This window comes from Pimephales promelas, chromosome 6 (assembly GCF_988280905.1).
Source record: "Pimephales promelas chromosome 6, fPimPro1.hap1.1, whole genome shotgun sequence".
Classification (NCBI taxonomy): domain Eukaryota; kingdom Metazoa; phylum Chordata; class Actinopteri; order Cypriniformes; family Leuciscidae; genus Pimephales; species Pimephales promelas.
Genome location: NC_142774.1, coordinates 2,041,540 through 2,057,490, shown reverse-complemented (window position 1 = coordinate 2,057,490; position 15,951 = coordinate 2,041,540). Strand labels below are relative to the sequence as shown.

The 15,951-nt window shown below is 37.9% G+C and overlaps 1 protein-coding gene across 2 annotated transcripts in view; it reads left to right on the top strand.

The window, feature by feature from the left end:
- Positions 1–14,336, top strand: part of gcgrb (glucagon receptor b) — a 34,340-nt gene extending 20,004 nt beyond the window's left edge. The window contains exons 2-15 of one of the 2 annotated variants that reach the window (XM_089132733.1): positions 358–465; positions 1,355–1,445; positions 2,969–3,065; positions 3,161–3,268; positions 3,505–3,599; positions 3,731–3,837; positions 4,917–5,064; positions 6,007–6,166; positions 6,351–6,411; positions 10,157–10,226; positions 11,773–11,861; positions 11,944–12,088; positions 12,180–12,221; positions 13,676–14,336. In XM_089132733.1, the coding sequence (XP_088988859.1) occupies positions 1,395–1,445; positions 2,969–3,065; positions 3,161–3,268; positions 3,505–3,599; positions 3,731–3,837; positions 4,917–5,064; positions 6,007–6,166; positions 6,351–6,411; positions 10,157–10,226; positions 11,773–11,861; positions 11,944–12,088; positions 12,180–12,221; positions 13,676–14,035 (1,533 nt within the window). In that variant the 5' untranslated portion in view covers positions 358–465; positions 1,355–1,394 and the 3' untranslated portion in view covers positions 14,036–14,336. The remainder of the gene's footprint in view (positions 1–357; positions 466–1,354; positions 1,446–2,968; positions 3,066–3,160; positions 3,269–3,504; positions 3,600–3,730; positions 3,838–4,916; positions 5,065–6,006; positions 6,167–6,350; positions 6,412–10,156; positions 10,227–11,772; positions 11,862–11,943; positions 12,089–12,179; positions 12,222–13,675) is intronic. The other variant, XM_039647353.2, reaches the window with a different exon arrangement.
- Positions 14,337–15,951: the final 1,615 nt, after the last annotated feature.

The window sequence follows — 15,951 nt, the reverse complement described above, 5'->3', positions numbered from 1 at the left end:
AAACATCTAATAAAATGTAAAACAAGTGTGTGTGTGTCAAATTAATGACTGCATGTGTTTTCTAGTGTTTCTCTGTGATCTTCTGGTCTGTAGATGTTGATCCTTGATTGAGGAATCATTGATGTCTGGATCACACACACACACACACACACACACACTGATCTTTAGAGGTGTTTGAGTCAGTAAACACCCCTCTTATTAAAAACATCCATTAACACGGTAAAGACAGATACGGTATAAATGCAAATAGCTCCACTTATCTGAGAAACATTAATGCCACACGGGTTGTGTGTGTCTCTAAATTAATGAGTGTCTGCTGTATTTCTGTTCATTCTGAAGTGTGTATAACCCTTTCAGCCCCTCTTCATCTGTATCGCTGTTCTCCAGCTGTGAAGAAGAGCTGAAGTCGTTTCACCGGGTCTGATGTCGTTTACTGCGCAGAAGTTTCTCTTTTAGACTTCACAGGTGTGTTTCTACAAGCAGGAGTAGAAATGAGAATAGAAAAGAGCTTCCCACGCTCATGGAAAACTAAAAGCCTGGAAATGGAAATACACTGAAAACTAGAAAAGCGTGGAATGGCATTGAAATTCTTATAGGGAATATATATATATACATATATTTCAACCAATTTCTGCTATCTGAGCATAACCTTGGAAATGGAAGTCTTCAAATGGCTTTGAATTTATATAGGGAATATATATATTCAAAAAAAAATGTTTTCTGAACATAACTACAGAAAAAATGATATACTTATAGGAATTTCAATGTTTTTCTCCCAGTCCTGCAATGAAAACACACTCACACACACACACACACACTGATGGACGTCCAGCAGAGAGAGATTGGAACGGAATGGAATTTGAAACGTTTTAGCCAAAAATGTTGCCATGGTAAAGGTGTTTTTTGCAGAAACGTTTCAGATTTCGTTACGTTCTCCGGCTTCAGGAAAACATGCTGTCGTGTGGAGCGGATCCGTCCCAGCGAAACACATTATCACTCATGTTTCTGCTCTTACTACTGTGTGTGTGTGTGTGTGTGTGAGAGAGAGTGCGATATGATGGCATGTTACCAGAGGAATGTCAGTGTGGGAAATCTGAGGAGTGAATCTCTTCCGTTCCGAACGCTCCGCAGGGATTTGGACAAAATTGGAGTCTTACAAATTCTCTCATACACTCACACACACACACACTATGATCCCGGAGAAAACAATGAGTTTAATTGAGATGCTTAATTCATCTGTCTGAAGAACATTCCCATCCAAACCCTCAGCATTTAACACTTCTGCTCTTTCTTTAAGACTCTCGTGTGTGTGTGTGTGTGTGTGTGTGTGTGTGTGTGTGTGTGTTTCCTGCAGGCGGAGTGATGAAGAGCGAGTGATGATCTGGATGTGAGGAATGTCCGTCTGTCTGCTGCTGGTCCTCTTCACACTGACCACACACACTCAGGTGAAACACACACACATACGCATCATCATCTTCAGTTTCTAATATGATGATTTAAAAATGAAAAACATTTCTGATTATGATCAATGTTGAAAATAGTTGTGCTTCTGCTTCATATTATCAGGATTCTTAAATTCATTAAATCACACAGATATAGAAATATTTTTAATATATATATATTTTATATTTTTAAATGCCTTCACTGTCACTGTTAAGCACATTCAATGTGTCGTTGCTGAATAAAAAATTTACTTTTATGGTTTTTTATGAGGTGTTTATGAGGTGTTTATGTGTTTATGAGGCATTTATGAGATATTCGTGAGGTGTTTATGATGCGTTTATGAGGTGTTTACGATGCATTTATGTGTTTATGAGGCATTTATGAGATATTCATGAGGTGTTTATGTTTATGAGGCGTTTATGAGGTGTTTATGTGTTTATGAGGCATTTATGAGATATTCGTGAGGTGTTTATGTTTATGAGGTGTTTATGCAGCGTTTATGTGTTTATGAGGCATTTATGAGATATTCGTGAGGTGTTTATGAGACGTTTATGAGGTGTTTACGATGCATTTATGTGTTTACGAGGCATTTATGAGATATTAATGAGGTGTTTATGTTTATGAGGCGTTTATGAGGTGTTTATGTGTTTATGAGGCATTTTTGAGATATTAATGAGGTATTTATGTGTTTATGAGGCATTTATGAGATTCATGAGGTGTTTGTTTATGAGGCGTTTATGAGGCATTTATGTGTTTATGAGGCATTTATGTGTTTATGAGGTGTTTATGAGGCATTTATGAGATATTCATGAGGTGTTTATGTTTATGTGGCGTTCATGAGGTGTTTATGTGTTTATGAGGCATTTATGAGATATTCATGAGGTGTTTATGTTTATGTGGCGTTCATGAGGTGTTTATGTGTTTATGAGGCATTTATGAGATATTCATGAGGTGTTTATGTGTTTATGAGGCATTTATGAGATATTCATGAGGTGTTTATGAGGCGTTTATGAGGCATGTGTTTATGAGGCATTTATGAGATATTCATGAGGCATTGATGAGGTGTTTATGAGGTGTTTATGAAGCGTTTACGAAGCATTTATGAGGTATTCATGATGTGTTTATGAGGTATTTATATGTTTATGAGGCATTTATGAGGTGTTTATGAGGCGTTGATAAGGTGTTTTTGAGGCATTTATGCATTTATGAGGCATTTATGAGGTGAAGCATTTATGTGTTTATGTGGAACCGGTGGAACCTGTTTACATAAAAAAGTTAAGTAAAGCCAACACATCATTTTTTCGAGTGTGAGGCATTTATGAGATATTCATGAGGTGTTTATTAGGCATTTATTATGAGGCGTTTATGAGTTGTTTATGAGGCACGTTCATGACCCGCGTTTGAGGAAGAGTCTGATCATCCTTCGCTTACGCATGAATGCCAATTACAATTTGTCTGTCGCAAAAAAAGTGTTATAATGTAATAAAAGTGTTAAAATGTAATAACATAAGTGTAATATTCCCAGGTGTCTTCTGGGAAATCCCTGAAACTGCTGCAGGAGCAATGGAGGATCTACACGAATGAGTGTATTCAGAGCTTCATCCACACACCTCCAGCCTCAGGTCTGATGAAGCGGCTCCTGATGAACAGCTGCTGTGTTGATGATGTGCAAGTGTATCCATCACTCTCTCTCTCTCCGTGTGTGTGTGTGTTTCAGTGCTGGTGTGTAACAGGACCTTTGATCAGTACGTGTGTTGGCCCGATGGCCCCGCCGGCACCACGGTTAACGTGTCCTGCCCCTGGTATCTGCCCTGGTACCACAAAGGTAAAGCTCTCAGAGTCGTGACTGATTGAATGAAATTTTAGTTGATCAACTTAAACTTATTTTCAGCCAAGGCAACATTTCAGGAGGTTGTTTAAGTTATTTATTTTCTACTTATTTTAGTTTTATTTCCGTTCCTGAAAATGATTTGTAATAGTTAATGTGTGGTTTTAGTAATCTGGCTTGGTCTTCATGAATCAGTCCTGTGACCGGTGTGTGTTTGCGCTGTGTTTGATCAGTTCATCAGGGCTTGGTTTATCGTGTGTGTGGCGCTGACGGCAGATGGGCTCGTGGGAAAAACACCAGCGAGTGTGAGCAGGACGACCCAGGACAGGTGAGAGCGCCAGTTTAATGACTTAATGATGTTTCTGAGCGATGGGGCTTACGGTCTGCTAATCCCTCTCTCTCGCTCTCTCTCTCTCTCTCTCTCTCTCTCTCTCTTCGTGTGTGTGTGTGTGTGTGCAGAAGCAGTACGGTCAGATCCTCAGTAAGTTCAGAGTCATGTACACCGTTGGATACTCACTGTCTCTGACAGCGCTAACTCTCGCTCTGGCCGTCCTGGTCTCGTTCAGGTAACCATATATTACACATGTGTCTGATCATATACACTGTAAAAAAATACTACTTTCCCAGAAAACAACTGTGATTTTTTTGACGATCATTTTCTTTCATTTTAAATTGTACTCAAAACACTGTAAAATTGCAAATAATATCGGCAAAATAAAAATTCAGCTGATATTTTAGGTATTGTTTAAATTACATAAAAAGTTATGTAAAATTACAAATATAATCTGTAATTAAATGGTAACAAAACAGTTAAATGATTACATGACTGGCTGCTCAAAAAACTGTAACATAAAAGTAAAACGTCATAATTTAAATAAACTGAAAAACACTGTTATTTCACATGTATTATAATGAACAAATACCTTCATTGAAAAAACAAAACAAAAACATTAAATTAAAGTAAAATATGTTAATTTAAATAAAGTGCTAAAAACTTTAACAGAACTTTGATGTCACCATGATTGAGATCAGTGTTTGCTTTAGTTGGGCTCTTGACCTTTAATTTTATAAAGCAGGAGAAAATATCAACTGATGTTGGTTATTTATTGATGGTGTTATAATATGGTGACTTGATTCACTGATATGTAAATGCCTCTCATATGTAAATATCACTCAGAAATACCCGAGTGTATCTGTTGAGATACTGTTCTAAATAGACGTGCTTAAGTTTTAGATAAAATCTATGATTGTCATACTTTTCCCCATGAACCTTGAAATATTGAAACAATATATTCTAATCTGAAATTTAAGAAAGCTATCTATTATAAAGAAAATGTTTGAGCTGTTTTTTTAGGAATATGACATCAATAATCAACATATGAATCTCAACAATGGTGACAATCAACAAAGCCTTTATGTGACTTTATAGTAGTTCAGAGTTGATCACCATTGTAGTGATTCATACGCTGATTCTTGTCACTCTATATTAGTCACTCTATATTATGACTTGATAAAATCTAATTATCATATTTTACACATGTATCTGACCATATATTACTCGTGTGTCTGAAAATGTAAAATAAAAATGTGTCATATTTTGGTGATATGTCCCACTGATCACAGATCTCATGGGTCTTTCCTTCAGGAAGCTGCACTGCATGAGGAACAACATCCACATGAACCTGTTTGGCTCCTTCATCCTGCGCGCGCTCTCCATCCTCCTCAAAGACGCTCTTCTGGACCAGATGAGCAGCGCTCAGAGCTTCCAGGGGCAGCGCTGGGTCAGCGGACAGGTACGGGCGCTCAGATGATTACAGGTACAGCCCAATCCAGAGGAATATCCTGTGAGTGTCTCAAATAAATGTCTCCTTCTCTAAATACACGCTGACTTGCTTTGATGTGTGAAATACCAGACTAATGCTGCCAGTCAGTAGTGGCTTCACAAACTGTATATAACTGACATCCGAAGTGTCCCAGCACATCATGAAAGACCAAATGTGTAATTGTGTGAATGAGAGATTTTACTTTCAGTCAGCTAAGACTATGCATTCATCCATCCATTTATTTGTGAATATATATATATATATATATAATTTTATTTTATTTTTTATTTATTTTATTATTATTTTACCTTATTTTTTATAGTATTTTATTTTTTGTCAAAACAATATATATATATATATATATATATATATATATATATATATATATAGTTTTGATAAAAAATAAAATAATAAATATGTAAATATACATATTTCTTGTTTTTTTGTATTTTTTTTCTCAGTTACTTTCATTTTTTTGATATTACAATTTGTATTATTACTATATGTATTGTTAATGAATAATTTTTAATATGGAATAATGTTTGGATTTTTATGAATAATTTTATATAATTTTTTAATTAAATCAGTTATCCACATTTTTTTTTCAAAGTTCAAAAAAAACTTTGTACACATAATTACACATCCTGCCCAATGTTGTCCTCCAAACAATGTGCAATTTTAGGGATAGAAAAATATATAGTGAATTTATCTGTGTAGTATCAATAATCATTTTATTTTTATTTTAATTATTTATAAATTGCAACCCGATAATATTCTATAATAGTGTTTAAAAGGATACAAAACTGTTATAAATCCATCCATCCATTTTCATAATGACATACATTTTGCCGCACACCAGACGGTCTGTGATTGGTCGGCGGGTGTGTCATCAGAGTGTCATCCGTTCCTCAGACCGTGACTGGCTGTCGTGTTGCCATGGTGATGATGCAGTACAGCGTGATGGCCAACAACTGCTGGCTGTTGGTGGAGGGCTTGTATCTGCACAGTCTCCTGGTCATCACCGTCTTCTCCGAGAGGAACTACTTCTACATTTACCTCTGCATCGGCTGGGGTGTGTGCGGCCACCAAACACTCATTTCCACTTTCACTGAGAGCCGTTCGAGCAAACGTCTGAAGTGTTTCTGACGCTACGTTGACTTTAAAGTGGTTCATTCAAGATAAGCCAGCGTGATGAATATTAATTAGCTGCCGAGGCTTTTGATTGGCCGACTGACTGTGTGTGTGTTGTGTTGCAGGTGCGCCGCTCATGTTTGTGCTGCCGTGGATGACTGTCAAATACCTGTACGAGAATGAAGAGTACGTGTCTTTAACACTTTATCACTTAAAACTGTCTTTGCATTAGATTTCATTTTTGCAATTTTCGTCTTTGCATTAGATTTAATTTTACTGGGCAACGATTAATCACGTCCAAAATAAAAGTTTGTGTTTACATTATGTGTATAATTATTTTGAATATATAAATACACACACATGCATGTATATATTTAAGAAATATTTGCATGCATGTACTGTATATATATTTGTATATAATTTATATTAAATATAAATACTAATATTTTATATATTAATAACACATTTTCATTAAATATAGACATGCACGTGTGTGAATTCTTATATACAAAATAATTATACACAGTACACACACACATATATTATGTAAACAATCTTTTAGTTTGGATGCGATTAATCGCGATTAATCATTGCCCAGCCCTCGAATGCAGTGACTAAATGTCCAAACACATTTTTGTGCTTCTCTATACAAACATGCAAAATTGTCCTGATTTAAATTGATGATTTTTTATTTTTAAAAAAGGTTTTCAATAGAATTCATTTGGCACATTTTTTGTGAGTTTAAGGAACCCATATATTGAAATCTCACTTGGTTTACTGTACATGAAAAAGGGGTTATTATAGTTATTTAAAAATTAAACATTAAAATATATATGTTTTTATGTAATATAATAATTATAGTATTGATTAATAGTGCATAGATAGAAATATTGTTTAAAAAAAATAGACACTAAAAAATTACTAAAATTAAAATGAAAAAGAACAATATGAAAAAAAATATTCTAAATATAAATAAAACTATAATAGTGTTACAAAGATACTCTTTCTATCATATATATATATATATATATATATATGAGAGAGAGAGAAACAAAAATCAGTGTTAAAAGTTCTGTTGTATTTTCTTTTAATAATAAATACTTCAATAATATATCAATTATTTTATATTTAATAATATATAATATTCTAGTGCTGAATTTTTACCTGTCAATTATTTATTTGATAAATTGATTAATCATAATATATATATATATATATATATATTTCTTTATTTTTTTTTCAATTGTTATCCATCCCAATGTTTTTCTCCAAATAATGCGCCACTTGAGGGCTATAAAACAACTGTAGTGAATGTTTCGGCTGAAGCACATCTGGCAGTGTCCGTCCTGCGGGAGCCGTACACTGAATCCTGATGGAGAGAGTTTGTGTGGGAGAACATAACCGACTGAGAGACCATCAGCTCTTTATGAGCCGTTCTCTCGGCCGGTCTCCTTAACATTCGAGAAAACACTCACACAGTGTCCCGTTGCTCTTTAATAACACACACTGAAACTCCTGCATGCGTGTGTCGTTAGTATACGTGGCTGTTGGATACACACTGATATATACAAAGGCAATGCATTGACAGGTTCTCAAGCATTAACAGTGTCTCATGTGCCTGATTCTGGATCAGTGTGAGTGTTTAAAGACCCGATGAGACTCTGTGACTTTAGCCACGCCCCTTTCCTTCTGCACCAATCACAAGAGTCGCTCTCATTAACGCTTTTCTCTCTCGTCGCTTCTGTATTTGGTCCCTCTTTCTCTTTTTCTCCATGCATTTATTATAACTCCCCATTTTATCTGCCTTTATTGTTTTGAGTTTAATTTGATACATCAGTTGTACATATTTCATAACCCACACTTCAGTTTGGATGGGTTTATCGTCCCTGTTGGGTTTCTTCTTTGTTGTGCGCTATTGCAGTCCAAGGCCACGGTTATGAATAAAGACGTATAAAAGCTCAATGATTAATTATTATTAAATTATGAAGTTAATTATTGTGAGCACTTTTATAAAATGACATTTCTGCTTTTACATCACCCAAAATATTATCCCGGTTCAAGATTAAGTTTATTTATGAAAGGACATTTCAAAATTACAAAAAAAAAACAAAAAAAACCCTAAAGACTAAAGAAAAACGGACAAATAACAGTTTAAAGGAGATATTGTGTCCCTTTTCTTTAAGAAAAAAGAGGGATAAGTCAAAATATTTTATTAATTTTTATTTTTTATTTTATTTTACAAAATTAAGCCACACATTTTTATTGAATAGTCATGGAGTTATGCCATACACAATTTCATTTTAAATCCACTGTGTTGATTGTAAATGGATTAGGATTTCTTTATGGTCTGAGAAACGAGTCCCGCTGGGGTATTACAAACTCACACTGGTTCCAGTTCAGACACGTCTAGAGGATTAAAACAGGTTGTGTGTATTTATAAGTTTGTGAAAGACTAAAACGTAGCAGATAAATGGCTATGAAAGGTAATGAGCTCACCCCGCTGGGACAGATGCACTCGTGTTCACAGGTGTATGCGTGGGGATTATTAGAAATGGTTATTAAATGGTTGAGGGGAAAAAACGCCTCTGTTCAAATAACAATGAATCAGATCGTTGGCATGGCAACACCTAATTAAAGACACCAGCTAATCTTAGAGAGAAACTCACACACTCACTTTAAAACCAATATGACATCTTAAACTCTCTCTGATTACTAGTTTCTGGGCTTATGTATCAGCGAATGTTATTATGAAATAAAAACTATAATCAAAATCTAATCAAACTTGGCCTGCCTCTCAATCGACCATCCAATCAGTTCCCGATACAATATGATTCTGTTGTTTCTTATTAAATATGCAGTTTCATTCTGAAACATGTCACATCAGTCGTAGAAGAATAGCTTACGGAAGATCAAGTGTTCGGCCCAAATGGACCCACAGCATTTAAAAAAATATTAAAAATCATAGCTTCATCGGATCGGTCTGAAATGTGGTGACTTTGTTGGTATTTGGTATGAACACCCAAAAAAATGGGGACAGGATGTGAATAGTCTAAGTGGTCGTAAAAATAGTCACACTTAGGACCTTTGGGTCCAAATGGACCCCCGTAGGAAAAAAATGAGTTTTTTTGTGCGTACAATCTACAAATCAGCCACGATCCAGAAAAAAGGCACACAACAGTGAAGGGGTGAATCTATAAAACATCAAGAGTGCAAATCCACACACACACAAACACACTTTTATACACATACACACTAATAAATTCAGATTATATGGGTTTTGAATATTTAAAATGCACCAGATGGCATCCATCTCATTTCAAAAATTGCTTTTATGAGGCCTAGGCTTGACTCTAAAATGAAATACAGCTTTAAAAAAAAAAAAAAAAAATTCTATTATATTCAATGGGGGAAAATGGGTCATAATTATTTAATTATAAATTATTTTAATTTTTGAAATTATCTCAAAACACCAAAAAAGAAAATAAAAAATATTATAAAAACAAGTAAAAAAAAAAAAAAAATTTTATAAATATGAATCCCGCCCTTTGGGTCCATTTGGATCCGAACACCCCAAGTGTGGCTGTTAAACGAAGGACTCAAGAGGGTTGATTCATTGGTTTTGTTACATTATTACATGTTATGTATTAAACGGCTTGATCATAAACATAGTTTAGCACTAATCTGTTCAGCATGAAAGTATAATTCAATAATTTCAGACATTTCTCCTTATATTGAACCTTTTTAGCATATAGGGTTCTTTAAAATGAGCTTCATTCATTGTTTTCTTCTAGACTGAACTGTAAGTGACACATGGGTTGCAAAAGCATTCCAGGTTGACTTTAAATACAAAATTCCCTTTCTGAAAAATGAATTATGAATGAGCATTTCTCCATGTTTAAAGCGATGGATTGTGATGTTTTGTCATATGCAGATGCTGGGAAAGGAACATCAACATGGGCTACTGGTGGATAATCCGTTCTCCCATTCTGTTTGCGTATCTGGTAAGAGACTCAGAGTTATATCCAATCTCATTCAACGAGTTTGAAGTGAAAAGAACTACAGATTCGCATGACAACGAACCCTGCTCTGTGTGTGTGTGTGTGTGTGTGTGGTGCTGAAGTATTGAGATTCAGGCGGTCTCTAATAGTATTCTGCATTCAGACACACACACACAATCTCTTGCTGATTTTATCCGAGGACTGTTTCGTGGAGCGCCTCGGGCTCAGGAGCGCTTTGTGAACTCGGCGTGTCACTGAGCGTTTGTTCGCCACGCTCATCAACACATATAAAAATGCTCCGGGGGCTTTACAAAGTATTAAAGAACATCACAACAGAAATGTTGGAAAATATTTATTTCATGAGCATTTGTACTGCAGCAGTGCCATGTTTTGATTTGATAAAAAAGTACATCAAAAACTACATATTGAGGCGTATTGCATTCACTTGAAGAAAAAAAATCTACTCTGTTTTTCTGAATTAACGAGTTAATTTTTCATGAGAAAAAAAATTCTCTGTTTTTCTGAATTAATGAGTTAATTTTCCGTGAAAAAAAAAACTTTTTGCTCTGTTTTTCTGAATTAATTATTTAATTTTTCATGAGAAAAAAGTTTTTCTCTGTTTTTCTGAATTAATGAGTTAATTTTTAATGAGAATTTTTTTTTTTTTGCTCTGTTTTTCTGAATTAATGAGTTAATTTTTCATGAGAAAAAAAGTTTTTGCTCTGTTTTTCTGAATTAACAAGTAAATTTTTCATGGAAATTTTTTTTGCTCTGTTTTTTTTAATTAATAAGTTAATTTTTCATGAGATAAAAAATATTTTGCTCTGTTTTTCTGAGTAAACGAGTTAATTTTTCATGGAATTCTTTTTTTTTTGCTCTGTTTTTCTGAAAATAACGAGTTAATTTTTCATGAGAAAAAAAAATTTTGCTCTGTTTTTCTGAATTAATTATTTAATTTTTCGAGTTAATTCAGAAAAACAGAGCAAAAAAAAAAAAATTCCATGAAAAATTAACTCGTTTATTCAGAAAAACAGAGCAAAATATTTTTTATCTCATGAAAAATTAACTTATTAATTAAAAAAACAGAGCAAAAAAAATGTCCATGAAAAATTTACTTGTTAATTCAGAAAAACAGAGCAAAAACTTTTTTTCTCATGAAAAATTAACTCATTAATTCAGAAAAACAGAGCAAAATATTTTTTATCTCATGAAAAATTAACTTATTAATTCAGAAAAACAGAGCAAAAAAAAATTTCCATGAAAAATTAACTTGTTAATTCAGAAAAACAGAGCAAAAACTTTTTTTCTCATGAAAAATTAACTCTTAAAAAAAATTAACTTAAGGTTTCTGAAAACTTTTTAATGTGCTTTGTGACTCCAAAGATGACGGTATATGATGTACTGTTTGGCGGCAACTGTAGAGCTCGACACTGATGGTTGTATTGATATCTCATGTTACTATATGCGGTAATTAAACAGAGATATTGGGGTCATTTGAATGACATGTTGATACATGTTCTCTCTCTCTGTTTTTTTTCTTCTGGATTAGATTAATTTCATCATTTTCATTCGTATAATAAAGATTCTGATGTCCAAGCTGAAGGCGCATCAGATGAGATACACCGACTATAAGTTCAGGTAAAGAGCGTCGTCTTTATTTCACACAAACACACGTCACGGCTTCATTGAACGTGTGTATCTCTCTCGACCTCCTCCTCAGGCTGGCCAAGTCCACGCTCACACTCATCCCCCTGCTGGGAATCCACGCCATCCTCTTCACCTTCGTCATCGACGAGTCCGTGCCGAAGGAGTCTCTTCTGAGGCTGATCCGCCTCTTCTATGACCTCCTGTTCAGCTCCTTCCAGGTCAGAGGTCACACACACACACACACACGCACAGATGGGATGTTATCTGCAGATGGAGGAGGTTGATGTGTGTGGTTCTCTGTAACCGTAGGGTTTGCTCGTGGCCATCCTGTACTGCTTTGTTAACAAAGAGGTAAGAAATGTTTCTCTTTCTCAAAATCATCTCTTAAAATCACAGAAAAGCAGCAGGTGTTGCTTCAGAAACACACTCCTTTTTCTTTTTTGGACTTGATTATTGTTCTTGTTGTTTTTTTTAGTTTTAGTACTATTATTGTTTTATTTATATTATGGGTTAGTTTTTATATTTTTATTTTCAATTTTCATTTTGTTAAAAGTTAACGGTTGAGTAAAATCGCTTATTTTAAGTAATGCAAATGTATTTGTTTTATTTAACTATAATAACCCTGCTCAAGAGAGCTGCAAATTTGCAACAAATAAATACAAATAGCATGCCAATATGAAAAATTATTACATTATTTGATGGAATATGAAATTTGACCATTTTAGAAAAAATATGCAATCGTTGAAGAAACCAAATCACGTCTGTTTCCCGAAACCACATTGCAGGGTCCCCACGGGTCCTTAAAAAGTCTTAAAATGTCTCAAATAAAATTTCCGCTAAGACCAATAAGCATTTTCATCTGAAGACTAAGACTAAAACAAAAATGGCTGCCAAAATTAACACTGTCGTGTCGTGCTGAACATTTTCCTTGTTTTTTGTTGTGGTAAAGTCTTAAATTTGCCTTTTAGAGGACTTAAAAAGGTCTTAAAAGTCATTAAATTTGCTGTTAAAAAATCTGCAGATACCCTGCATTGTTGTTCAACGGATTAATGATGTCACGCATGTGGTGGAGTAATAACTTTCTTTAATGAGAGGTCTCTGTTTGAGACCGAATTAACGCTGAATGTTTTGCTATAAATTACTGACGTGACATCTGAGGAATATTTCTCGTTTTTCTCAGTTATTTCGCTTTATTTCCAGATTCAATCATAGGCTCGTTCTTACATACGTTCGCACATGCGCTCTTTACATAAAAGGTCCTTTAAATCTCTTGACCAACTAAATTACGTAAATGACATTTGTATGTATTATAAATAAAAGATTTTACTTGGATAGCTTGCTTATTTTGCTCAAGACAAGGATTTATCTACGTAGTCCACATGTCATGCAAACAAGAAACTGCTTCTAACCACAGGTCGAGATCTGTCGTTTTAATACACAACTTTGCGATGCTGTTTGCGAATGTTCATTGGGTTAGGTTGAACTATGGTTGAACTATGCTGATAGCGCTGGAAATTGCGACGATAGTTGGCTAACGATGCTTTCGGGAAACACTGACTCGTTGAACTATGCTGATAACGCTGGAAATTGCGACGATAGTTGGCTAACGATGCTTTCGGGAAACACTGACCCGTTGAACTATGCAGATAACGCTGGAAATTGCGACGATAGTTGGCTAACGATGCTTTCGGGAAACACTGACCCGTTGAACTATGCCGATAATGCTGGAAATTGCGACAATAGTTGGCTAATGATGCTTTCCGGAAACGCACCCCTGGTAAGTCCTTGTTTCTCCTGCTCTCCAGGTCCAGAGCGAGATGTTGAAGAAGTGGAAGAGGTGGAAACTGGGCAAGGACATCGAGGAAGAGTACCGTCACACCCACAGCCAGACTCCCCACGCCAAAAGTGGCAGTATGGCCCCGGCGATGGCCCGCGAATGCCCCGACACCCCAGAGGTGGCGAGCACGGCCTCAGCGGAGTCCCACCGCCTGGTGTCGTGTCTCCAGAACGGGGGGAGCCGGAGCAGAGGACGAACGAGGTTGCAGATGTCCTCCGAGCCACAGGAGGGCGCCAGCGTCTGCAGCTCTCTGACCGAAGACATCTGTCTGGAAGAGCGTCCCCTCAACAGCGAGTGCTCAGCGGGGGTGGCGGAAACTAACGTTTGAGGAACGTGATGCTGACGGATGTTTTAACACTAATGGGTCAATGGAAAAGATGGTACATTCCAGATACTGACTTCTATCATGAGAAATAATGGAGCTGTGGATCCTTTAATAACAAGCTGAAACTTGCTCAGTCTCCTGAGTTGGTAAATAACTAAACAGTTGGGCTGACGAAATGGCTGGAAAGTTAAATTTGGATTTCTTTCTTAAATCTCCAGTAGCACCTCATTACAGTACACGAGATACAGGGGGCGGAGTTGGATCCAGATCTAAGGGGTGGAGATGGGTAGGATTAGGGGTGGGGTTAGGGATCAGGGGGCGGAGATGAGTAGGATTACGGGTGGGGTTAGGGATCAGGGGGCGGAGATGAGTAGGATTACGGGTGGGATTAGGGATCAGGGGGCGGAGATGGGTATGATTAGGGGTGGGGTTAGGGATCCGGGGCGGAGATGGGTAGGATTAGGGGTGGGGTTAGGGATCAGGGGGCGGAGATGAGTAGGATTACGGGTGGGGTTAGGGATCAGGGGGCGGAGATGAGTAGGATTAGGGGTGGGATTAGGGATCAGGGGGCGGAGATGGGTAGGATTAGGGGTGGGGTTAGGGATCCGGGGCGGAGATGGGTATGATTATAGGTGGGGTTAGGGATCTGGGGCGGAGATGGGTATGATTATGGGTGGGGTTAGGGATCAGGGGGTGGAGATGGGTAGGATTAGGGGTGGGGTTAGGGATCAGGGGGTGGAGATGGGTAGGATTAGGGGTGGGGTTAGGGATCAGGGGGCGGAGATGGGTATGATTAGGGGTGGGGTTAGGGATCAGGGGGCGGAGATGAGTAGGATTACGGGTGGGATTAGGGATCAGGGGGCGGAGATGGGTAGGATTAGGGGTGGGGTTAGGGATCCGGGGCGGAGATGGGTATGATTATAGGTGGGGTTAGGGATCTGGGGCGGAGATGGGTATGATTATGGGTGGGGTTAGGGATCAGGGGGTGGAGATGGGTAGGATTAGGGGTGGGGTTAGGGATCAGGGGGCGGAGATGGGTATGATTAGGGGTGGGGTTAGGGATCAGGGGGCGGAGATGGGTAGGATTAGGGGTGGGGTTAGGGATCCGGGGCGGAGATGGGTATGATTATAGGTGGGGTTAGGGATCTGGGGCGGAGATGGGTATGATTATGGGTGGGGTTAGGGATCAGGGGGTGGAGATGGGTAGGATTAGGGGTGGGGTTAGGGATCAGGGGGTGGAGATGGGTAGGATTAGGGGTGGGGTTAGGGATCAGGGGGTGGAGATGGGTATGATTATGGGTGGGGTTAGGGATCAGGGGGTGGAGATGGGTATGATTATGGGTGGGGTTAGGGATCAGGGGGTGGAGATGGGTAGGATTAGGGGTGGGGTTAGGGATCAGGGGGTGGAGATGGGTAGGATTAGGGGTGGGGTTAGGGATCAGGGGGTGGAGATGGGTAGGATTAGGGGTGGGGTTAGGGATCAGGGGGTGGAGATGGGTATGATTATGGGTGGGGTTAGGGATCAGGGGGTGGAGATGGGTAGGATTAGGGGTGGGGTTAGGGATCAGGGGGTGGAGATGGGTAGGATTAGGGGTGGGGTTAGGGATCAGGGGGTGGAGATGGGTATGATTAGGGGTGGGGTTAGGGATCAGGGGGTGGAGATGGGTAGGATTAGGGGTGGGGTTAGGGATCAGGGGGTGGAGATAGGTTGGATAAGGGGGTGGGGTTAGGGATCAGGGACGGAGAGAGGTATGATTATGGGTGGGGTTAGGGATCAGGGGCGGAGATGGGTAGGATTAGGGGTGGGGTTAGGGATCAGGGGGTGGAGATAGGTAGGATTAGGGGTGGGTTTAGGGATCAGGGGCGGAGATGGGTATGATAATGGGTGGGGTTAGGGATCAGGGGGTGGAGATAGGTTG